Consider the following 27903-nt stretch of genomic DNA (forward strand, 5'->3'; position numbering starts at 1 on the left):
TCCGCTACCATGCCTCCTAAAGTTTGGCTGGTTCTTTATTTTATCAACCCAGAAGGATGGATGGCAAATTTAATCTCAGTAAGATATGGATTCAAAGAGCTAGAACAAACACAGCAATGCATTTTGTCAGACACTCTCATGATTCTTACAATCCACTGTCCATAATAATAATAAATTTTGTTACAAGGGCAGCAATTTTGGGAGAGGAGATGAGTTCATTACATCAACACCAGTCTTCTACTGGTACTTATTTTACTGACCTCCAAAAGGATGAAAGGCAGAGTCGACCTCGGCGGAATTTGAACTTAGAACATAGTGACAAGCAAAATACCACTAAGCATTTCACCTGGCATGTTAACCATTCTGCTAGCTCGCTACCTTTACAATAATCCTTTCTACTATAGGCAGAAGGCCTGAAATTTGGGAGAGGGGGCTAGTCAATTATTACATTGATCCAGTACGCAGCTGGTACTTAATTATCGACCCTGAAAGGATGGCCACCTTTATAATAATAATTTCTTTATTAGTAATAATAAAAATCCTTCACAGAAGCCATTGGCACCTGTGCCCACACCTTGAGGAACACTGCCTCCAGTTCCACACAAGCTGTTGGCCTTGGGACCACCTGGTTCAGCTGTCTCTGGATTTCACCCCACAGGTGTTCATTTGGGTTTAAATCTGGGTTGAGAGCTGGCTACAGCATGGTTCTGATATTGTGCTAACGCAGGAAGTCCATAGTGACCCTGGCCTATAGGAGGCAGCGTTCCCTCTGCCAGCCCCAGCATTTTAGTAGACATGGGGCCCGATTCTCTAATTCAGGCCTATAGCTCCCCACATCATGATGCTTTGGCCACCCCACATGTCTCTCTCCATGACACATGTGTCTCTGTAGTGTTCACCCCTCCTATGCTACACCGTCACTCTGCCATCCAAGGTGAAAACACAGTCCAGGCTCTCATCAGAGAATACTATTGACCTCCACTGTTGATGCCACCAATGTCGGTGCTGTGTAGCCTACTATAGTCATTCCTGGTGGTGGCAGGATGACGGCAATGCAGGTCGTTGGTGGCCAGTTGACGTTGTACCGTGTCGTCGCCGATGGGTTGCTGTCCAGTGTCAATAGTCTCATGAGCTGTCACACTGACCAGTCTGAAGCGATTATGGAGGTGTTGCCGGTGAAGGAAGCGATCCTGCCTGGGTGTGGACACCTGGGGTGCCCTCTGTGGACATGGTCTGCAGTGCTTTTGGTGTCATTGTATCGCTGTTTGCAGGCTATAGATGGTGTTGAGATGGACATTGTAAGCTTTTGCAACAACCAGGGCATGCTGCCCTGCTTGCAATCATCCACTAGCTTTTTCTCTCTGCACTGCTGTCAATCGAGTCATACCTGATGCATCCAAATTATGAATCCCAGAAATGCAGTTCAAGTTGACCTTTATACCCATAACCTCCATGAGATGCACAAGCATTTCCAGTTTTCATGACAATTGTTTGCGACTGCCACCCACAGGACTCACCCATAAACCAGCATGTCTTGAAATATTTACACTTACATCCCTGAAATAAATTTACAGAATTTACTATATAAAAATGATATTTGAAAAAATCCCGTTTCTTTTGCAGTTCAGTGTAATTCTAGAAATATAATAATAAGGGCTCTAATGAATAGTGCCACATGCTAGAAATAGATACGAAATAGCTCTAAGAACTACTTATATATATGAGATTGAAAATGCATTAGTAATTCCAAGTAAATCAGTTGGGTGTCTTTCTTTTGGACATGGTCTTGGATGTTTATGTGTGTAGCAGCAGCAGCAGCATAGTCACAGATATCAGAGCAGTAATCCATTGTAGATATATCACTTGACCTTTGTAAAGAGTCAGCAATTGGAATACAGCGTTTGATATGTTGTGATATGTAAGATCAAGAAAGATTGCCAGTGATTGTGAGGAGAAACACTTTTCACGCCTGTCCTACACACACTGTTAATTCATCCTGGATATTAGTAATTCATCAAACATCCACTACAAAGCTCTGTTTTTATAAATTCTACATGATTTTTTTCTACATTAAACCATGTTTAACATAATTCTGTATATCAGTTGGTAACGTTATTCCAGGAGCTATGAGATGGTCAAGACTGGGTGCATACTTCGCTAGCTGTAGAATCACTGCCAGATCAGACTGGAGCCTGGTGCAGCCTCCTGGCTTCCAGACCCCAGTCGAACCATCCAACCCGTGCTAGCATGGAAAACGGACTTTAAACGATGATGATGATGAAGTTTTTTACTTTCTCAAACACACATTCACTCCCAGTGCTCATTACCATGGGCAAGCTTCTCTACCAAAACCTATAGTTGACCAATACCTTCTGAGTACAACTTGGTAGGTGGAAATTGTGTTGAAGCCCAACATGTGTATGTATATATATATGTGTGTGTGTTTATTGGTGAAGGATGTATACACCAATGAGAAAACTGAGAAAGTGATGGTTTTAGGAAAAAAGTCCATTGCAACATTTGTTCTGTACAGAATTATGTGTGGCTGGAGATGAGTTTCTCATATAGAGTATTCAAAACTATTGTATGTATGGCTAAAAGCTTGGTTGTAAATTAGTCAACCATCTAGCTGTGAATAGATATAATATGGAGATAAATCTATATAAGGCTACAAACTGACAGAATTGTTAGCATGCTGGACAAAACACTTAGCAGTATTTTGTTTATCGCTACATTTTGAGTTCAAATTCTACCAAAGTTGACTTTGCCTTTCATACTTTTCGGGGTTGATAAATTAAGTACCAGTGAAACACTGGGGTCAATGTAATGACTAGTCCCCTTCCTCAAAATTTCAGGCCTTGTGCCTTTAGTAGAAAGGATATGGAACAAAGCAGAATTGATTTCTTTCACAAACTTATGGTCACAAACTTTATGGCTAGTACTTACTGTATTGACTATGAATAGAGGAATGGTAAAGTGGAACACACTGCATGAATGAAAATAACTGCCATCTACCATTCATGTCCTAGAGTTGTTATTGGTGTTAGTGTCAATAGTGAACACCATGTAACTGACAAATTTTTTGCTAACTTGCAATGCAGACCTCAAAATACTCCCCTGTGATGTAGTTTGGAGAAGGATGGAATCTATCAGATCAACTTGACTCAGGTGCACATTACCATGGAGACTAAGTTCCAACCATCCACTTTATTACAAGACTCACTCCCACCATCATAACACTGTCTACTGTTTCATACCATGAACAACCATTGACCAATATCAACTGTTGGTGAAGTGATCTGGTGTTTACCAGTAAGTCAATACCAGCTGTTATCAGCAACCAGTTTACTGTTTATTTACTAAGAGTTGATATTAATACCAGCAACAGCCATCTGTTCTTGTTATAAAACTATTGAACCATCAATCTAAAGATTAATGTCCAGCAAGTGTGGTTATAGAATTGTTTATTGCAACCTTCACAATTACCAATACAATTCCAGCTTTAAATTCATCTTGTTACCATGGAGAAACACATTTTATGTAAATTGCTAAAAGTCTAATTTACTCTCACTTTCTCTTTCTCTCTCACATTTTCTTATTACTTTACTTCATTTCCCTACCTTTCTGTCAATTTTTCTTTCTTTTCCAGTGTGTGTGTGAGCGTGTGCATACATGAGGGGAGATTTGTGTGTCCTTTATTTCCCACTTTCACTCATCTTTGTCTGTCTCACTATCTTTGTTATCTATTGATGCCTCTAGAGCTCTTCTTTATTCTTACTATCTACCAAGGTATGCTACTACCCTACTTACTAATACCTCACACAGTTATTGTAATTTATTTACTTATAATACTCCACATTGCCACCATCACTGCTCTATCTAACCCTAATACCATTACTATCATCATCACAGCATACAACAACTAACGCTACCTCCAAAACCACCACAAGTTGGAACCTCTTTATGTATGCTTTACTTGCTAGAAATACCAATTAAACTCCCCTTGAAATACACAATACCTATTTCTTTACTACCCACAAGGGGCTAAACACAGGGAGGACAAATAAACGGATTGAGTCGATTATATCGACCTCAGTGCGTAACTGGTACTTATTTAATCGACCCCGAAAGGATGAAAGGCAAAGTTGACCCCGGCGAAATTTGAACTCATAACATAGCAGCAGACGAAACACCGCTAAGCATTTCGCCTGGTGTGCTAACGTTTCTGCCAGTTCACCGCCTTACAATACCATCTTAGAATTGTACTTTGGATAATATAGTCCTGACTTCTCTACACTTCAGAAAAGACAGAATGGCCTTAGCTGAACTATCTTTGATCATAAATCTACTCAATCAGAACTGCCCCATTCAACACACCCACTTTTAAATTATTCACTGTCAAAGCAAATAGTTTCAAAAGTATCTTAATTTATAGATTATGCATGTGTATACATGCGTGTATTTGAACATACTGATTGGGTACATGTATCAGTGTGTTTAAGTATGCTTATTAGTGTGTGTGTGTGTTTTGGTGTCTCAAAACATGTTATTGTTTTTGTGTATTGTATTTACGTCTCCAAGTTTTTACTTGCATACGGTGTGAAGCTGAACTTTATACCTGTTGATGTATATATGTATAGGGCGTCTCTATGAAACTATGACTGCTATTATGATGCCATCCTACTGATATAAATCAGAGTAATGATTAAAGCTCTGATTTATATCCTCCTTAGTAGCTGGTTACTGATGCTATGTTTCAGTGTATATGAGCCATTATGATTAGTGATAAGGATGTCAGTCCACATTGACTGCTAGGACCATTGCCATGGTGTCAGCTTACTGTAGCAATTAGGACTGATGCTATAATGTAAGTCCACCCTAGCAAATAACTATAACTACAACTCAGGTTATGATATTGGGTAACTGCATCTCATATGATCGATGATACTATTATGTTGGTTCACTAAAGTCACTGAAGCCAATGAAGAAATCTCTATACATCTGTTGGAAATAGCAGCCAAGTTTCTCAGAAGCCATAGCATATCATTTGGATAATGGGCACACTATTCCTGGAGGAAATTGAAGGTCAGAACACCCTAGACATCTGGCCTAATATCTTTTATCTCCAGTATTCCGAAATGTTCTTCTTCACTACAATAACATCGATGATTGACATTGCTGTTCTTCTAATTATTGCTGTTTGTTGACATTACTAGTGCTTTTGTTGAGTAGATTTGGTCACTCTGTCTTACTATTGCAGAGAAAGTTGATCAGATAAATCATATCAATAATGTTTTTCTGCCTGTCTATCCTATCTTTATTGTAAAGTATGGCATTTTAAAATCTCACACATAAAAAAAATGGTGTGGATTTGCTATGGCGGCTACACTGAACAAAATTTCTCACATTAGCTTTGTTGTTAATGGTCTCTACTATTAGTAAAATTATATAGTGATCAATTTCTCTACATTGACATGGGAAATGTAAGTTTTGCAAACTGCAGCCAAAGTAACCCATCTAAGAGAGCACAGACATCTCTGGTGCAGATGGCACAATAAATTGTCTTCAGTTTATGCTTTAAAGTAGCTGGTGATAGGAAGGATTTTCAACTGTAAAATCCAAGCCAAAAACAAAAAAAAAAGAAGTAATCAATGGTGGAAATGTGGACTGTGTTGGCAGCAGTGTTAGCAACCAGTCTAGAAGATCAGTAATCTGTAACTTCAAGCAAAAACTGATTATGTGTAGCATCAGTGGCTTGATGAAATGCAGTCAGTTTTGTGTTGTAAAGTGTTTGGTAAGGAAAGAGCATCCAGTTATAAAAATCAGATCAAAAGAAAACATGGTAATTTTATCTGTTGCTGTAGATATCAGATGACAGGGAACTGTGACAAGAGCTGAGATGATTGGTCACCAATCTGACCCATGCAAGTGTGGAGAAGCAGATTTAAAATGTTGATTGACATACATTCTTTTCTTTACTTTTTTTTTTCGTTAATGAAATATTTGAACATATATGTAGCTCAATTTTGGCCAACTAGCCATAAGAGCTGTTATAATGCTTATGCATTGAGACAAGCTAAAGTGGATTTAATTGTTCCTAATTTAGGCATAAAGTCAGTAATTTTGAGAGGAGGATATTAGTTGATACCACCAACCTCATTATATGACTGGTACTTTATTTTATTGCCTCTAGTGGGATAAAAGGCAAAGTTGGTTTTTGCAGGATTTGAACTCAGAATGTAAAGAGCCAGAAGACATACTGCAATGCTCTAATGATTTTCCTATTTCGCTATCTTAAAAGATGGATTTAATAGCTGAATAGAATTTGAATATTATATACATATTTTGATAGCATATACCAGGTGAGAAAGGGTTATTACATATTGACCAGCTGATATGTATTATTGCAAAAGATTATTTAATTAATGAGTTATTACATAGTGATCAACTGTTATTACAAGAAGTTTGTTTAATAGTTATTAGTGATCATCTGATATAAAATATTATAAGAGGTTATTCAATGGTTCTTACATAGAAATGAACTGATATATGATTCTGTGTTTTAAATAAAATAAAAACATTGAGAATTTTCCACCCTCACTGAGCCATACACTACACCTGCTTTTCTCTCTCTCTCTCTCTCTCTCTCTCTCTCTCTCTCTCTCTCTCTCTCTATCTATCTTTCTCTCCCTTCTTCCCACTCCAGCTTATACAACTAGCCATCTCTTCTCCCTTATCATTCCCCTCTAATTGTATCATCATTACTGTCCTGCTGCTATCCCCCTTTTACCCAATATTCTCTTTTGCATCCCTCTATCTTCCTCAACTCCTGCATCAGTGTTCATTCTCCACCCCTTATTCATTTTTCGAATCTACTCAGTTTTTACATTGTTACCTAACTTTCTTCCCCTCTCCTATGCCACCATCTCTTACTCCCTCATACACTTTTGCAAACTCTCACTCACCCACACTCCTAGTTCCTCTGTCCTCACTCACTTCCACTTACCTTGAAAAGATACCTAATCACCACTATGTATCTCTTTGCAACTACTACTGATTATTCATTCTCCTGCTTCTAAATGTGAGCAGTTATGCAGATCCTCTACAATGAGAACCTTTTCTATTTCCTCTCTTCTCTCATGCTCTAACCCATTATCTCCCAACATAAAACCACCCAAATTCCCTACTGATGCATAACCTTGAAAACTGCATGGCAACCTCACTAGTGCCTGTGGCATGAAAAAAAGTACTTGGTACACTCTGTAGAGTGGTTGGCATTAAGAAGGGCATTCAGCTGTAGAAACCATAACAAAGCTGACTTTTGAGCACAGTGCACTCCTTGGACCCATTGGATCCTCTCAAGCTGTCCAACCCATGCTAATAATGATTTATCCTATATATATATATATATATATATATATATATATATATATATATATATACTCTTACTCTTTACTCTTTTACTTGTTTCAGTCATTTGACTGTGGCCATGCTGGAGCACCGCCTTTAGTCGAGTGAATTGTAAGCCTAGTACTTATTCTATCGGTCTCTTTTGCTGAACCGCTAAGATGTAAACAACCCACCATCAGTTGTCAAGCAATGTTGGGGGACAAACATAGACACACACACACACACACACACACATATATATATATATGTATATGTACATTTACATATATACGACAGGCTTCTTTCAGTTTCCATCTACCAAATCCACTCACAAGGCTTTGGTCAGCCCAAAGCTATAGTAGAAGACACTTGCCCAAGATGCCATGCAGTGTGACTGAACCCGAAACCATGTGGTTGGTAAGCAAGCTACTTACCACACAGCCACTCCTACGCCTATATATATATATATATATATATATATATATATAAGGTTTACATTGTTACTATTTACTGTTTATATGCCTATTGTTTTGTTGCTGGTATTCATCTTTTGAATTGTTTCTTTTTCTTTTTTGCAGATCTTCACGTATTAGTGTTGTATGAAACGGGTTTACTATGAAAAATGACTACACGTACCGATACGTTGAAGCCAAATGGCACCTCCGAAGTGGGGACAACCTGCAAACAGAGCCCGGATATCATGGAGGAATCCTCCAACAGCATGCCCATGGTAACTATATTGCTTTTTTCATTAACTTTGTTTTGTTTTGTTTTTTTTTGTTTTTTTTAATAAGAATTAGTTTTTGAACCAAATATATTTACCAGTCTCAACCCATCACACACACCAATACTTTATCCTACTCTCTCCAATGATGCATATTAATCTAGTTCTTGCTTCTCAACTGGTTAAAAATATTTTATTAATATAATTAAAGACCAGTTCAATGTTTGTTGCTTTCGGGTTTTCTGCACAGAATCTTTAGGTTAAAAGTTCTTCACCTATGACACCAAACCCAATCCTCTGCATGTGTGTATTTTTCATTATTTGATTTAATGAGCAAGAACAGTGAATGTGACTTTTTGCAATCCCTTCCAAGCAGTGTTGATTGATATGACTGTTGCTGTCTAGCTTGAAATTCTTTAAATCTGTTGGTCACTATTTAGTGTAAGTTGAATATATTGAGAAAATGTTTTCGGGAGATGCAGTTTTGGGGTAAAATGATTACAACAGCAAGGATGAGTAGGATGTGGAGAGGTGCATGGTAAAAAATTTTAAATTCCACAGAAAAAGAGACTGTTGGAATAGTAATACAAAATACAAGTGAACAATACAGAAACTTATTATGCTTGTGATTGTAGTGCTCTGGTAAGAGAATATTTGGTGACCTTCATCATTGGTGACATACATCATCTCGAAAGAGTTTGGAAGCTGGCTACCTGCATGGTTCTTGGTCTCAAGCATTTGTCCTATGAAGAAAGGCTGAAGACACTTGACCTTTATTCTCTCGATAAACGCCGCCTCCATGGTGATCTCATTCTCGCTCGCAACATCATAAGTGGAAAGTGTAACCTCTCGAAAGAGCTGTTCTTCACTCCTGCTCCAGAGTGTGGGCTGCGGGGTCACTCCAAAAAGCTCTATCTGCAACGATTTCATCTCAATCGAAGGAGAGGGGCTTTCTCATCCGGGTTGCGAATTCGTGGAATAAGCTGCCGGACGAGATAGTGAAGATGCCGACCCCTACATGGCCTTGCTTTTACTTTGTGAGCCCAAAAAATTTAATTAATTTTGCTTAGGCTAGAGGTGAAGGTAATACAGTGCTGGAGATATATATATATATATATATATATATATATATAAATATGCATCTGTATGTATGGCTGAATGGGTGGATGGATGCCTCATGGTGTCAGTATTCTAAAGCAATGCTCTGCAACCAGTATATCACAGCACACTGGTGTTCCACAAGATGATGCTAGGTATGCCACAGTGTAACCTGAATATAATTTTTTCCCCTCTACTTTTAGATATGTTTTTAGTTGAGGTGTGCTGTCAAATTTTGAAAAGAATATATGTGTACCGCAAGGGGAAATAGGTTGCGGAGCACTGCTCTAAAGGGAGATAAACCTACGACTTGAGGAAAGTCAGCAACTATTTTGATATAAAACCTTTTCATATTCTAATGTGAAAATCTATCCTTAAGAATACTGCTTTGTTAATATAATTATTGCATTGTTGCCATGAAAGGTCATCAGAGACTATAAGACACTATAGATTTAGTTATGTGGTGTTTATCAGTTAGGACGGGGTATTCTTTTTGTCATTGTTGGTTACCTCTAGTGCAGATCAACCAGATTTATGATTAAAAACATCCCATCTGTGACCATACTGTCTTTTTCCTGTATTTGTGGAGTTTGCTGTATTTGGATGACTCCTGTGGCCACAGAGACTAGGTAAATTGTTATATCCAGGAAGCTTAAATTTGACATAACACCTTCATACAGAGGCCAAATACATTGAAAATTGTTATAACCTGTTTCTTGAAAGTGTCATTATAGAGCATGAATCTGTCATCCTTGTTCACACCCACATTCTGAGTATATACATACACTATATACACAGCATATATACATGTGTGTGTACTAGAGGGAATAAGGATTTAGGAAATTCAGACAAATACCAAGTCAGCACTCCAAATGTATGGGCAAGAAAATCAGAAAAAGTATTCTGTAAATCCAAATGACATCGCAGAGAGACTGTAAATCCTAGGAAAAGTACTAATTTTGAAGCTGGTACATTCATCATAAAATATTTGTATTCTATATTTATGTTCTAAACAAACAAAAAGATTGAAGATGACAGTATTACATTTTTTAATCAGTGATGATTGTATCAATTATCAGTGGAATTTTTTTACATTAATCAACACAGTAGGTTATACATATTAATTAATGTTCATACAGTATTAAAGGAAAGTTCTACTGATTATTTCTTGGGATTTTGTTACAAAGATAGCATCAAACTAGATACTGGTTTTCATAGCAAAATTTAGTCTTTTAAATATTCAGTCATCCCATAAATTATGTGTTTTTTTTCTTCTTTCAATTGCATGAACTAAAAGTTGGAAGGGGATGGGATAAACTACCTGCATCACCTTGCTATAAAAGCAGGTAGTAATTTTACCTTGTCCTTATTCTTAGTGCAAATTTTGAAGAATGCAGTTCGATTTTAACAGTTATTTTTTCAAAGCTATAATGGAAGTGACAAAGGAGCATATTCAGCATATTTTGCTTTAGGAGTTCACTAAAGACAACAAGGCAACAGAAGGTCCAAGGAATATTAATTCAGTTTATGGTGATTGGACAATAAACTTAAGACAATGTCAACAGTGGTTCCAGAAATTTTGAGCTGGAAGCTTACAGCCTAGAAGATGAGCCTTGTCCCAGATCTTTAGAGCTTGACAAGGACATCCTGAAAACCCTGGAGAGACAAAATACCATCGTAACTGTTGAGGAACTAGCAAAAAAGCTTGGATTTGGTCATTCAACCACTCAGCGACACCAGCATGCCATGGGAAAACTCAACAAATTGAGTCAGTGAGTTCTTCGCAAACTTTCTGAGTCTAGTCGCACACAGAGAGTGAATATGTGTTCTTCTTTGCTGTCACCTTCTTTTTGGGGGGTGGGGGAACGAATAGTGACTGGTGACAAGAATTAGGTTCTCTATAAAAATGTTAAGCGCCAAAGACAGTGGGTAGGGAAAGGAGAAACACCAGCATCTCAGGCTAAAGAAGGTCTTCACTCATTTAAGGTGCTGTTATTCTTTTGGTGGGATATGAAAGGTTTAGTCCACCTTGAACTTTTAAGCCCAAACCAAATGATAACAAGGGAGATCTACTGTGAGCAGCTTGAGCGGTTTAAGTCAGCTCTAGAAGTAAAACGACCATCTTTGGTTTCAAGATAAAAGTTGTTCTTCCATCAGGATAATAATGCTCAGCCACATACAGCAAGGATGACATTTCAAAGGCTGGACCAGTTTGAATGGGAAACAATGTCCCACCCTCCACATTTGCTGGACTTTGCCCCCTCTGATATCCTTTATTCCGCAGTTTTCGAAATCATTTGGACAGAAAAAATATGGATTCTGTAGACAAGGTCAGAACAGTACTGGAGGAGTACTTTTTTGTCAGGGACAAGTGAATTTTGGAAGAGGGGCCTTGAAAGTCTACTAGATAGATGAAAGAGTATTGTAGAAAATGAAGGAGAGCATATTTTAGATTAAGAAAGAACTTTATCTTAATTTTGAAAAATAAAAGAAGTATAAAAAATGCATTAATTATGGGATGACCTAATATAAGGAGGGAAGGATATAGAAGGCAAAGAAATAAGTTATAAACAGAAGGTTATCAGAGATACACTCAAGTGGGAGAACTATAGATAAAGACTGACTTATTAGTTCCTGAAGATTAAAGCTATTGTTAACAGATATAGCCACAAATAATGACAGATCAGGAACAGAGTAATCTATTATATATATATTTATATACTAAAGATGGAGAGATAAAAAGTGAAGAACAGAAGAAATCTTCAAAGAGGTGAAAGTTTATGACTATATATTTGTAGACTAGTGCTGCTTTTAATATGATGATGAAAAGGATATAGGAAAACACCTAGATAAAAATAATATTAAAATAATTAAGATGAGAACAATGTGCTAAAATAAGGCACAGGTAATCAATATGATTATGGTCAGAGAATCATAAATCACATACAGTTAAAGTAAGTAAATTGATTAGTTATGTGAGAAATTATTAAAGTTGGGAGTTTCCAGATCTGAAGAACACGGCAGTAAACTGCTTCCTTTTTTGAGCATTTTTTGCTTGTTCCCAACTTTTTATCTCTCCATCCACCTCTGAACCTCTTTATGTGTGTGTGTGTGTATGCATGCATAAGCAGAAGTACTGCATGAACCAGTTCAGAATATGCTCAGTGTGCACCTCCTGGAATAAGACTGAACTGAAAAATGTGGTTATATCAATATGTTTTCTTCCTTAATTTATATGATTTTGATATGCATGGGTATGTGTTAAATCAATCTAGCCAGAGACAATTCTCTCTCTCTCTACATATGTATTTATATATATATATATATATATATATATATATATATATATATGTGTGTGTGTGTGTGTGTGTTTGCGCATACGCTGATAATAAAGCCAAAGTTGTTGCAGGACCTTGAGAATTGATGGACTTTTGCTTCCATGCTGGACTCATATGGCATAAGCAATCCACAATTGTCTACAAACAGCAATTCACAAACACTTTGTAGGCTAACTTTTGTTTTTACCTGCAATCTGTGAGGACTACACAGTTTGTCATCAGATCAGTACCTAACGTCAATCCAGATAGAAGTGTTCAGCAGGCCCCTAGCAGTATCACAGAAAATATAATGTTGAAAAGAGTAGATGCTGAGATACAACACTATTTCCACAATTATGGGAACATTGTTCTAAAATAATTGTTCAGAAACAATTATTCAAAAAATATTTATTTGAATAGAAAATTGTATGAATGAAAATTATTCAAAAGGACAATTATACAAAATGTTAATTATTCTAAATTTTTTATTTTATTTAAACAAAAATGATAAAATTAAAAAATCAAGTACACAAATGATATTTATTTCGAATAACAGTTTTTCGAATGATTATTTACAAGTAATTGTATCTGGACAATTGTTTACAAACAATTTTCATGATACAGTTTCCACAACATTTGTAGCATAAAATGAAAAAAATATATCTCCATTGCTCATAACACTTGCTAGTATGCCATCCTGAAATTGGTGGTCTTTGATTCTCCTCAACCCATCACAACACACTGACTTAAATGCATTAGTGTTATGAACAGATGTTACGCACAAGAGAGCCTGATTCTGTTCTATACACTTCTAGATCTGTCTTACTGCAAAGATCATGCCAACAGTACCCTTTTATGACAAAACCTACATTGGCTTTCTAATAGGAAATTGTTAGTGGTGAGATAGCAACAGGAGCAATTCAGGTGTATTCTTGCCAAAGTTTTGTCAGCATTTGACAGGATAGAAATACCTCTGTAACTGCCACTACTTTTCTTCTTAAACACATGAATAACTGTAGCATTCTTGTATTCTTGGGGAATGGTGCCTACTGATCACAGAAAAGAATACAACACAGTTAATTTTTCAGTCATTGTTTAACTACAATAAGCATATATAGCTTTGTCTGTGTATACATCTCTCTCTCTCAATATAAGGTCAGGTAATAGATGCAAGCAAAACTGTAACCAGTTTGTAGCATATTGGCCATGTAACATTTTTTATATATATACACCATCAGGTTTAATGCCTTATGAGTAAACTTTGTTCAAGGAAACTGTTTGGAAGCCCATCATATACATGTTTGTGTATGCATGCTAGCATGTGTTTTTAAGTGTTTACATTCTACATGTCTTCACATGAAATTGTGTGAGCAAAAATGGTGTTGCTATGTTTACATCCTCTGTAAAGTTTATATCTTGTGGCTCTGCTCTTTTCATTTATGATGATTGGTGGAATGCAAAAATCCCTTATTTGAAAAACAGGTGGGGATTGTCAACAGAAAGGGTATCGAGCCATAAAATAATGCCGTAACAGTCTTTATGCAACTCATGTCAACATGGAAAAGCAGTCTTAAAATAAACCAATAATGTGTGTGCACGCTTTACAGGGTGCATCAATTTTTTGAGGTCATTTCTTTGAATTTAGAAAAAGGCTCATAGTTCATCAAAGAAAAACTATATTTGAAAACAAATTGATATAAATAATCTTGAGAATCCTTTTATCACACCTATCTAATGAATCCACCAGTAGTATCAATGGCTGCTTCAGTATGAGGTTGGAAACCTTGACATACCCAAATCAGATGATCATTATTAATTTTGGACATAGTACTGGTTATGGCAAACTTGAGAAATTGTGTGATGTTATAAAGGTGTTGATTGACCTCCCTCTTGAGTATGCTCCATTTGTAATAGTCCTGTGGATTAAGATCTGGTAAGCTAGGAGGCCATGTCATTGAGAGAACATAGTCTTGGAGATTGGCACACATTCATGCTTGGGTTGTTATTGCCTTATGAAATGAAGCAGAGTCTTGCTGGAAGATGTATGGTCTTCTGTTGTGTACTCTGTCTATCCAGGGCCTCAAAACTTTCTCTAACACCTCTGAGTAGATATCAGCATTGGCTCTTAAGCCCTGTGAATAAAAAAGGAGGCACAATATCTCTCTCATTGCTGACAGCTCCCAAAACCATCACAGTTGCTGAGAACTTAGTATGCATGACAGTTGGAACCTTGTTCAGTCTCTGCATAACTGTCATTCCTTCCATTTACCTTTTGGTACTGATCAAAGATTTTTCTCATCAAAGGAAAACGAAAGTATTCCAGCCTCTTGGTATTTTAACTTGTTTAGCAAGCATTTTGCATGGATCAAATGATTCTCTCTCAATGCATTTAATTTAATCTGACTCCAACTCATACAACACACATACAATTTGTACCAGATGTTTTCATAAACAACTCTTTTGATGGTACTTTCTGAAACCTTGAGATCTTTAGCAATGGTTTATATCAATTATAAATAAATATATATATATATATATATATATATATATATATATATATATAAGAAAAGGGGACTGGGGTGATAGGAATTGTTATTGTAGTTATTAGTACTCAGAGCACTTGTGAAATAACTGCTTAGAAGACTTCATAAATATATTTGATAGTTTGACCAAGATTAAGATTTGATAGGTGACCAAGATTAAGAATGTTGTGTAAACAGTTTACTTCTGGTTGCAGGAAAGGGATTTTTTTTTCTGACTGTAAGACATCTGTGTGCAAAATGTAATTTTGTAATACTTCATTATTGTGAAACATAAGAATTGAATATAGAATATGTGTGAAGACTGGAAAGAAATGCATAAACATACTCCATTGCATATAATGTTACTGTATATGAATGTAAAGCCAAATTGACAGTGAAAAAAGAAGAGATAACAGGAATCATTTGTATGCAAGAGAGAAAACAGTGATGGCATAGTCATGTGATACACATGGAAGATGACAGTTTATAAAGCGATGCCAAGCAATCTAAATGTAAGGATCCAGCAGTGGTGGAGGAATGAGGCAGATTTAGAAAGATGTAGTGAAAGCTGATCTCAGAATAGTTGGACTATGAAAGAATGACAAAGGACCAGGTGAAATGATGCGACATTGTACCGGAAAAGATTATCTAACCCATGGAAGCATGAAAAAAAAGACAGGTGTAAAAATGATGATGATGGTGATGATGAGGTAGATAGAAGTGCAGTACAATTTAAGAAAGACAATAAAATTGATTGACTCACAGAAAAAAGAAAGCCAGATAGATAGATGAATGGAACAGACTGATTTCATCTTAAAAGCTTACCTAATTGTAGTAATCTAACATCCTTAGCCATAAGCTGTCACCATCATCCTTCATCATCACAACCCATCTCATCATTATTGTTACTGTTTGTTGATTTCCATCTTCTTATAGTTATTGCTATTATTAATGCATTTTACAACTTCTACTATTAATAAGAAAAATAATTGATGCCACTATAGTTAACTTTTTATATCAATACTACTTACCCGGGTTTTGATGTTGAATTGTTTTGAATCTTCTCAATATTCTCCTCTTTCCTTGTCTCTCACCATTTTCTCGCTCTCCCTTTTGCTCTCTCTTTTTATCTGTCTCATTCCACCTTCCATTTTCTCTTTCTTTTTTTTTTCTTTTTTTTTTTTTTGGATATCAAGAGGGCATTGACCGTTGATTCCAAAGTAACACAAGTAATCACATTAAATTTCACAGTGTTTCTGCCACAACCATACCTTCTTCATGCCTAATACTTCTCCCACTCCACCTTCTGTTTTCTTGGTCATTTATTCTCAGCTTGAGTTAAACACAAGTATTTGGATTGCTTTGATCAAAATAATGATTTCCTTACATTGGCTCAAGGTCTCATGATTATTGGAGAGAGAAATAGTTGACTCAATCAAATATCACTAATACTTATTTTATATAGATGAAAGGTAAAATTAGTTTTAGTGCAAGTTGAACTCAATGAGCATGAATGAATATGAGTGACTACTTCAACACATTTAGTCTGACTCATTTCTGCCTCTGACATCAACACATTCACTCTGATACACTACTACTTCTTATCTCAATACAGTTAATCTAACACACTGCTGTTTCTGATCTCAATGCATTAACACTGACACTTCACTGTTTCAATCAACACATTTAGTCAAACACTTCTGTTTCTGATATTAATACATTTGATCAGACACTGCTGCTTATGATGCCAAGAGCTGTAATAATAGTTACAAATTTTGACTCAAGGCTAGCAGTTTTAAGGGTTGAGAGCAGGTTTATTATAACGATACCAGTTGTACTCAAGAAAGGATGAAAGGTGGAATTTGCATTCAGAACATAAAGGGTCAGAAGAAATGCTACTTTGCATTATGTTTCATGCATTAACAATTTTACTGCATTGCCACCTTAGCAAAGGCTCTAATAATGATTAGGATAATTTTGTTTTTTGGTTGCAAGCATCTAAGATATTGTGGACATTGATAAAACTGAAATCAACACAATAGAGAGACATTAACAAATTAAATAACAATAAATAGAAATAGCTATGCAGATCAAGAGAATAACAAGAAAAGATCCTCAAAGTGGTGGGTGGAGCCAACACATAGCATATACCAAAAGCAAGTTCTTTGTCTTAGTTTCAGCTACCACCACACAGCTTTGTATTCAGATTTGGCTCATTTAGCCATACTAGTTTTGCCACTCTCATCTACATTTTATAAAATTAATTGGAGAGCAGTGTAAGTGTTTGGTCTAAGAAGAAAAGCTCTGCTCTCAAACATTCCAACCACATTCTGGATGACTTCCTTTATTTTTACCTCCAAGCCAAAGACAACTGTCCACTCTTCCTTTCCAAATTAAGGCAGTAGGTGGAACTTCACTGTTGAGTTACCTGATAGCCAAATGTATTTTACACATGGTACGATACATTTTTTCTTTTTTTGCTTTCTCCATTATTGTGGGTCAGTCCACATTACTCCATAGGGAGCATAGGGCCAGTTTCCTAGTTTCTCTTGTGTATATATTCCTCCCTGGACCGTCGCAGGATTTCTAATTTTTACTAGCTGAGTTGACTGGAGCAACAAAAAATAAAATATTTTACTCAAGAACACAATGCATTGCCCAGTCCAGGAATCAAAACCACAATCTTACAATCATGACTCCCACACCCTTCAGAATAAATCCACAAATCAGCAATGCACCAACACTGAACAAATGCATGCTATATGGAGAAAGGAGTTACCCTAAGTACTTCTTAGATAGGTTCAGTTTCAGGCAGTTTCAACATAGCCATGCTTGTTGACTTTACCCGGAACAAGTAAAGCCACTCTGTAGTATTTCCAGGCCAAGATCTTTAGAAAATTTTCTATAATCCATGAACATGATCACTTGTTGATCAATCAGTGTACAATATATAAGTAGTTTCAGAGTAAAATATAGTTTGCAATTTCCTAACACTTTAGGCATACTGTCTTTTCCAATTGTTGAAAGAGTTTGTTCGGAATGAAAAAAGAGTTCTAGAGAAGAAAACAATAGGTTTATTACACTATGAAAGGGTGCCAGAAATCGTACTTCTAGAAGCACCAGTTTCAACATGTGAACTTCAATTAAAATAGGTGAGAAACACATTAAAAATTGAAGTTTTAAACAAATGGTTAGTATCTAGGTGTCTTTTTTTGCTGTATAAAATTAAGGTTCTTGCAAGGAGTTGAATTAATTTCAAATCAGAGAACACCAATTCAGAACAGTAACTAAACGAACTTTGTTGTCATAGTAGTTGTTTAGAATAGCAAGATGTATAATCAACAAAGGATTGCAATCTTCAAGTTGCAAAGAATTATCTTCTATTGTATCTTAGGTAATGAATGGATGTGTAGCTGAGATATTTCTCATTGTTTAATGTAATGTTAACTTTTGCAGTAACTACAATAATGAAACCAAATTCTCATTGTGCATCTCAATATTTTTTGCAATATCAATTGCATCATCAAGATAGGTGTGAACTTCTTTGGTATTATTGTTAGTTATCATTCTGTTTTTGATGCAACTAATGAGTAAGTACATTTCAAAGCACTTATGCATTAGTCACACCGAAGGCTAACTTTGCAACTGGAACAAGCATCAACCAACTTGAAATACATATAGCATTTATTGACATATATCTTATGATGAATTGCATTCAGAATGATGTTACCAATGACATTTTCTTGTTGTTATTGTTGTATTTCACTGAAAAAACATGCCCCAGAATCTGTTTTTGAGTTTTAGTTAAATAAGCTAAGAATTAACTCATTATATTCAGATAAAATGTTTCACTTCATTATTCAAAAAACAAGTGTAAACGTTTATTTTTATTGAAAATGATTGGTTACCGACCTTCAACTAAAGTTTCCCATACTGAAAGAAACCATAACAATTTCAGAACAGTGAAAAATTCCTTTCCTCCCATCTTTTGTAGTTCACCATTTATTATCAGTACACAGGATATATATTATACCAAGGTACTACATTGCTTCTATCAAGTGATAATTTGCTTTACCACATTTGTTAATTTTATACTTCTCCACTTCCAGAAGTGCCACTACAGTTGTGAGGGTGCCTCTATATTTGTCAGTGTCATTTTAATTGCATCTATTCCTCTTAACTTTTGAAAATGTGCAAATCGTATTTTTACCAAACTGGAATTTCATGTAACTACAACTTGTCTTTTTATTAGTGTTCAACTTCCTCAAATTACTTGCAATACCTGTGGAAAATTCACATTCCATTTTTGGTAGAGTATCAGTCATAAACCTCTCCCCTCTCAGTAATAATATTCTATCTTTTCATTCATAATCCTTTCATTAATTTCTGGGAAATCTTGTCAATTCTCTTCAGTCTGTTTTCTGTTTGCATATCATCATCGTTTATATTTTGCCTTCTTTCTTGATTAACATTTCTCATTCTTTTCCTATAAGTTTCAACTTCATCATTCATCACATGACATCTTCTAACTCCATTTGTTGCACAAATTTCATTCTGTACATCCTGTTTCTCACTGTTCCTAGTTCTACTCTATTTATTCCTAATTTTTATTTTTTTCTCATTGTCTTTTCCCTAATCTTTCCTCTGCCTCTCTCAATTCAATTCTTGCTGTCATGTTCTATGGTTATTTTCTGCTATAAAACACCAAACTTCATTTCGACAATAACAATTTAAGAGATACTTAAGTATTATATAGTTGGTAATACTCATATCCAGGGTATACCGTTACCTATTTTTTACAAAGCAAGAACACAGTTATTAACATACAGATAATACAATAGATAGACAGATGTTCAATTTTTACAACAATGACTTGCTATAAAACACGTGTTATAATTTCAATGCTTTAATGATTCTGCTAATCCACTACCTTTTAATAATAATAATAATAATAACAACAACAACAACAACAACAAGAATTAGCAGGTACCATGGAAATTTCACTGTTTATAATTTTCTTTATTTCTGTTTATAGAAATAAACATAACTTAATTTCATTATGTTATAGATTTTAATTATAATTTCAGTTTTCTATAGTTAAGCTTGTTTGAAATATAACACTCAGACTTGTTTCATTAAATACAAAGATTTTGATTGTCTTTGATTTTCTTCCATGGTTAAGGTTGTTTAAAGTATAACACCGGAACACATGAATGTTCTGAAAAACAATATTATAGATATAAATAATTATAACAATGGTGCTCTCTAACACTGTAGTAAACTAGGTGCTTGATTATGAATTTCATTATAATTATGCATGCAGTTATATGAATTCATTGAAATTCTGTAATATGCATATAGCTTGCTTGGAAACAGGTGAGCATTGGTGACAAGAAGAACATCCAGCCATAGAAAATCTACCTTGATGATGTTAAAAGTGGTGGTGATGGTGATGCAGTTTGATGATTAGCAATTCATTTAAAAATTGGCTTATTAAAATTAAGATCTTCAGATTAACTGTTTGTAAGGGGACAGAACCCAAACTGTATTATACACAGTATGGTTTCTGGTTTAGTTAAATAGATTAGAACAGTGGTTCCCAAACTATGAGTCGTGACCCACAGATGGGTTGCGAACGGAATCTTAGTGGGTCACTAAAAGTTATAAAATTACGCATTAGCTTTGATTAACTGCTGTCTATCGAGATAGTTCAAGACTTATTAGTAGGTCGTCATAAACTGGTGTGATAAATAGTGGGTCACGACTCTAAAAAGTTTGGGAACCACTGGATTAGAACTTTCCATCTGCAATGCTGGACTGACATTGGTAGAGTTTGGACAAAATGTCTAGCAGTATTTTGTTTTGTCCTTTTACATTGTGAGCTCAAATACCTCTTTAGGTTTATATTGACTGTCAACAATCTGAGGTGTTTCTAAAATAAGATCTAGTTAAATGATTTAATCAAGTGTATCCTACATAAAAATATGTAACTTTAGAGGTGAAATCAATATTTTAAGTGAATCAGTTCTGTATTAGATACTAAAAAGGTATTTTGGTATAATGCTTTAATCTACATGTATATAATTTTAGGTGAGTTATTGTCAAGTAATCTCGGTTTTCCAATGTATTATTCTAACATTTAATGTCACAATCTGCAACAGTCCAATTGGATCAATGTCTAAATTGTTTTTATTTGTTCATTATATATATGTACATATACACACACACACCTGCATTCATTCACACACACACACACACATGCATACATACATACATACATATGTGTATTCCATGTAATTTTTTTCAGTTCAGTTCCCAATTAGAACCTTTATCATGAAAGGTATCAGTTTTTTTGTTGTTTTTTTTTTTTGTTCTCTACTCCACAGACATAACTAATGTTACTAAGACACTGAAACATATGTGCTTATAAGCTGTGTATGTTTCTTTAAGTTACATATTTTTTTTTAAATACTTTAATATAGAAATGTATGCATATTTTGTAAAATTATATGATATAAAACTGTTGAATTTATATAAATGCTGCTGCTTCGTGGTACCGATATCAATAACAGTGACCAAAATAGCAATTATTACTGGATACATAGAATCCAATATCCCAAACACAAAATATTAAAATTTCTAGAAAATATCACAAATATGTGTGTATATACACACCTAGATACACACACATATATATACATATATATATATATATATATATAATTTCAGGTATCACTAGTAAATGAGTAGCTTATATAGTTGTTTGCTCCCACACATTTGCTAATTATTTTAAGTCCCTAATTACTGACAAGCAGATATAGACACACTCTTAACCCTGTAGAACATTGGGGATTGAATGGTTGGAAGGATAGAGAGTCGCACCTACAGCTAGTTGGTACTTATTTTCAGGTGAGTAAACAAGAGCAATGTGAAATGAAGTACCTCTCTCAAGGACACAGCATGCTGCCTGGTCCAAGAATTGAACTCATGACATTGCAGTCATGAGCCCAACCACTAGCTTATGCACTTTCATCCTCTGACATGTATACACACACACACACACACACACACACATGCGTGCATGTACTTATCGACATCATTTTATGTCTGCTTTCCATATTGGCATCATTTGAATTGGTTGTTACAGTCTTGCTGTCCTTCTAGATGGATCAAAGAACCACATCTCACTTATATATTTCATCTATAGCATGATTTCTTCAGCTGATGCCCTTCCTAATGCTAACCACTTTACAGAGTGTACTAAGTGTATTTTATTGTAGCACCAGCTACAGAGAATCTGTTGTGCCTTCAGAAAGACTTGAGAATTCTTTCTATTGTATATTGGCTCAGTTCTTTTGCCAACAACCTTTACTCAGTATGTTTATCTTGACAGCAGCCTTGCTGAGGTTGTCTGTCTTGGTAAGTCCAAATTGTCCATTCTATTCTACAATGTCCTAATTCATTCAAGACTGCATGATCAAGAATGAATGAGAGATGGTAATAGAAGGGAGAATAAGATGAAATATATGGATAGGCCAAGAGTGTGATAAAAGAGTGAGTGACTAGAGAGTAATTATGATAAGCTGATACATGCTGGTAGGGGAATTGAGTAGAAAAGCAGCATGAGCAATATGGTGAATGAGTGATAGATGCGAAGACTGGTGACAGAAGAGGAATGACAGATGATGAGAGAGAGTGAGAGTAGTGTGTCACCAATAAAAAGGTAAAAGTGTGATGAGTAGCAATAAAGATGATGAGACTGCACAATGGTAAGAGAAAGAGAAAATGATGAATAGCAGTAGGGTTGGTTGTTGATAAAAGGGAGAGAAAAAGAAAGTGATGACAGTAATGGACATTGTGGAAGGGAATGATGTGAGCAAGAGGGACTAGTAATAAAGAAGAGTAATCGTAAAGGGATTACACACAGACAAATCTAATATCATCTCGCATTACACATGTGGCGAGGAAGAATGATAAAGGGAAAATGTAGGATGCAGTTTAACATATACAGATCTAATGCTTACCTGTCATTACACAGGTGTACAGTGATAGGCGAGAAGGTAATGCAGGAGGGAAATGGCAGTAGGAGATTTATGTAGTGAGCAAGAAACCCAATTGTAGATATTACACAGCCAACTTTCATTTCTTCTACCATTTTAATATCCATTTTGCCATGTTTTCATGGGTGAGCAGATCTCCAGTATTACATGTTGCTATGTATTGCAGTTCTTTGTCATCCCCTTTGTGTGGTTCAACATTTTGAGGTTAATCTTCTTTACTTCACCTCATCTCTTCCTATGTCTTGTTCTTTGACAGGTTATATCCAGTTTGAGTGCTTGGCGACTAACTTTCTCCATAACTTTACCTGCCTGGTCTTGAACACTACATCTCATTCCTATCACACCAGCTTTTCCCTCTGCTCAATTTTGCTCTATTACAGACATAGCTGAGAATTTACAATTTGCATTAAAGAAAATAAACTGAGTTTCTACTTCACCTTTAATATGTCTCAGACTCTTGTCATTTTCATATCAAATTCTTCATAAAATCTCACCACTGGAGCACTAACCTATAATCTGCTTACAATTTCTGCTTTCTGATACAAATATAAGCTTACAAACTGTCCTCCAATCCCATGATGTAAAATACAAGGCTTAAAGATTCCAATGGAAAGTGGACATAAAATCATGATGATAGATATATATATGTATATGTGTGTTTATACTTATTTATATGTAAGTATATTCATGTGTGCACAGATACACACATACACTTAATCTGTCATTTCTCATGCTAGATCAGAGGTTCTCTCATTCGAGAAGAACCAAAGCAGGCCATATTTGTGGGGTTTTTTAGTCTTGTTAAGTAACTACTTGGCATAGATGAAATGGTCTTCCTGTGTCTTTGCTGATATGAATTAGTCTCTCCAATCATCATTGATTTTGCAGAATCATCATTGATAATGTTTTGAACACATTGGGTGAATTGTGGTGTCTGAATTTTAAAATACTTTTGTTTCTTTGATACAGTTCAAACATTCCTGTCAGTGCCGTCTACATCCATCTGAACTTAGTGCACAAAAGATTTTATGACATTTAGAAATTTTGCAATTTATGTTTTCCACACATATAGCAACAATGACTGTATATCTTTTCATTTCTTGCAAGGAAAAACAGGCATGAACAAATGTAAATATGTGCATGTGTATATATATTATATATATGTGTATAGGCACACACACATAAACATATTTTATATATAGCCTTGTATATATTGTTTAAAAGCAGAATGCAATGTTACTTTAAAAAATGATGTTTGAAATATTCTCATCAGATCCAGAAATTAAAGGAGTTGTTTTGAATCAAATTATTCACATGATTTAAGAAAAAAAGAAGAAAATTTTTTGTGATATCTTTCATATATTTCATGATATATTCAAACAACATTTCTTATCTTTGTCTCACTACCTGCCCTCACCATTCTAGGGTGTCCTTAAGCATTTCCCTCACTGCTCTTGCTGCAACCATCTACATCTCAGTCTAACCATCTCTCTTTCTCACCAACCTCTCTCCACTGACATCTCATTGGTGGCCTTTCCACTGCCTCATGGGAAGCTTTTGTTGCATTCACAATTTGCTCATTTCCTTCCTTCTATCTTTCTGTTATTCTCCAGGGTCTTTTTCACTGTTTTTGCTCCCCACTGCTCCATCATCTTTTTCTCCATTTTCTTTTACATTCTCAAATCTTCTCCCTATAGCTTCTCTGCTCCTTCACTCATTCTCATCTTTCTGCCTCTGGCTTACCCCAACGTTTCTCTTTCCTTCAGTGACTCTCTCTGGATTTCTCTCCACTCTAATCCACTGTTCCCTTCCTGCACCCTTTCCCTCATATCTCCTGTTATGCTCTTATAAAGCCCTAGACCTCACCTACACAACTCACTCTAACACTTTTCCACTCTACACACCCACTTTTCCCAATAATCCCTATCACTAATGCCTTCCCCTGTTCTCTGCCATCCTCATCCCAATTAGGACTACCCTACTACTCTCTTACTCGCTTCACTACCACCCTATCACAACTAGAAGTCTATTCCACTCACCATACTTACCCACCTACTAAAATAGCTCACTTTATCTTTTTTCTTTCTTCTCAGTTATAGGGAGTATTTAGGCTCTTAACCTTGCAAGTTTCGAAGAAATCTTCTCTAGTGCTGGTGCTGTGAAAAAAAGCACCCACTACACTCTGTAAAGTAGTTCATGTTGGGAACAGCACCTAGCCGTAAGAAAAAGCCATGTTGAAGTTGACATTGGAGCTTAACAGAATCCTCTAACTCATCAGACCTTTTCAAACCACCCAGTCCATGAAACCATGGAGGCCAAATGTTAAACTATGATAATGATATTTGCATGTATATAAAAAGCACCCAGTACACTTTGTAGAGTGGTTGGCATTAGGGAGGGCATGCAGTCATAGAAACCATGCTAGAACAGACAATGGAACCTGGTGTGGCTCCAGCTTTACCAGCTCCAATCAAACCATCCAACCCATGCCAGCATTAAATGATGCTATGTGAATGTGTGTCTATATATATATATATATATATATATATATATATAACATGTATATAAATATATATACATTCATGCATATTGTATATATATACAGGCACTGGAGTGGCTGTGTGGTAAGTAGGTTGCTTACCAACCACATGGTTCCAGGTTCAGTCCCATTGCATGGCACCTTGGGCAAGTGTCCTCTACTATAGCCTCAGGCTGATCAAAGCTTTGTGAGTGGATTTCGTAGACAGAAACTGAAAGAAGCCCATCGCATGAATAAGTCCTGGGGTCAATTTGCTCAACTAAAGGCGGTGCTCCAGCATGGCCACCATCAAATGACTGAAACAAATAAAAGAACATATATATATATAATAATACTAATAAATTGAGGGAATATTATTTCAAACTTACAGGGAAAAATTCAATTTAGAAAAACTAAATCAAATTTCACAAAATATATATATATATATATATATATATATATATATATATATATATTACGGAGATGTACTCACATAGCAAGTAATTTGATCTGAGATCGTGTGCTGAAACGAAAACAATTGCAGCGTGGAAGGTGTTTATAAGCCATTTAAGAAACACACAAAAGCCGTTCGATTCACTTCAACATTTAAGTTTAATTTGTCAAAATATTTTCGTCGCTAAAATCCGCGACCTGTTCACTGACAAAAATCCGTGCTGCAGGAGATGCAGCACGGATTTTTGTCAGTGAACAGGTCGCGGATTTTAGCGACGAAAATATTTTGACAAATTAAACTTAAATGTTGAAGTGAATCGAACGGCTTTTGTGTGTTTCTTAAATGGCTTATAAACACCTTCCACGCTGCAATTGTTATATATATATATATATATAAATTAGAAAAAAAACACCTTTTATCAATTTAAAATGAAAAATTAAATTATACTATCTAGAAAATTACATATAATAGAAATATTAAATATAAGATAAAAAATAATATACCGATGATTAAGTAATGTGCAAAATAATAAATAAAATGTATGTATTTGGTAGAATAACGACACGTGTTTTGTGGCTATATACGTTTATTTATTATTTTGCACATTACTTAATCATCGGTATATTATTTTTTATCTTATATTTAATATTTCTATTATATGTAATTTTCTAGATGGTATAATTAAATTTTTCATTTTGAATTGATAAAAGGTGGTTTTTTTCTAATTTATATATATATATATATATATGTATGCACACACATGCATGTATGTATATACACACAAATACATATATACATATCCATTTTACCATGCTAGTGTGGGTTTGAAAACTGCATATTATTGATATATTCTTTTACAACAAAACTGAACTAAAAATCATGTGTATCTATCTTCTATCTATCTGTCTCTCTCTTCCTCTCTCTCTCTCTCTCTCTCTCTCTCTCTCTCTCTCCCTCTAGATATATATATATATACGTGGTCTGATCAATAAGTATCCAGACTGTTGCCATAATAATGAAGCTAAATCACACAGGGTGAAGCCGCTTGGCACAGATTGATCTTGAACACTGCTGTGCATGCACACTAAGTTTTAACATTCTAGCTCACTTCTGCTGTTTACAGCAGTGCTTGGAAGGAAGGTATGTAGCGTGTGATTGTTGCATTGACCATGACAGAGAAAGTTGAACAGAGAATCTACATCAAATTTTGTCAAAAGCTCAGTGATACCTGCTCAGAGGCCTACGCAGAGTTTCCAAAAAGTTTTCATTGTTCTCAACACAATCACGGAGATCTTGTGCAACTGAAAGCAGTTCTGGCACAAACTTGGTAGACACGCGTCTCATGCCCAAATTTTCAGTGATAATGGACTAAACTGAACTGTAACTAATCTGCACATCCTTTGATAATTCATGGATGGTGATTCGACAGTTTTCCCACAGTTTCACACGTATCTGTGATGTTTTACTTAGTTCCGCTGGCTGTGGGTCTCCCAGAGCAGTCATCAAAATTGACATTTTTTTGGCCATCTTGAAAATGTCTGAACCACTTGTACACTTGTGTGTGACTTATACAACTCCTCTCCATACACTTTCTGCAACTTTTCGTAGGCTTCTGAGCAGGTATCACCATGACAACTTTCTCTGTTATGGGTCAATGCAACGATCACATGCTACACACCTTCCTTCCAAGTACTGCTATAAACAGCGGAAGTGAGCTAGAATGTTAAAACTTCGTGCACAAACACAACAGAATTCAAATCAATCTGTGCCAAGAAGCTTCACTCTGTGCTTTAGGTTCATTACTATGGCTACAGATACTTC

General features: G+C 35.5%; 1 protein-coding gene across 4 annotated transcripts in view; it reads left to right on the forward strand.

Moving 5' to 3' along the window:
• LOC115232418 (vitamin D3 receptor) overlaps nt 1–27903 on the forward strand; it is an 822423-nt gene that overhangs the window by 754587 nt on the left and 39933 nt on the right. For all 4 annotated transcript variants that reach the window (XM_036514413.1, XM_029802282.2, XM_029802281.2 and 1 more), the window contains one exon: nt 7968–8119. In XM_036514413.1, coding sequence (XP_036370306.1) covers nt 8012–8119 — 108 coding nt within the window. In that variant the 5' untranslated portion in view covers nt 7968–8011. The remainder of the gene's footprint in view (nt 1–7967; nt 8120–27903) is intronic.

Source organism: Octopus sinensis, linkage group LG2, assembly GCF_006345805.1.
Source record: "Octopus sinensis linkage group LG2, ASM634580v1, whole genome shotgun sequence".
NCBI classification, from domain to species: Eukaryota; Metazoa; Mollusca; class Cephalopoda; order Octopoda; family Octopodidae; genus Octopus; species Octopus sinensis.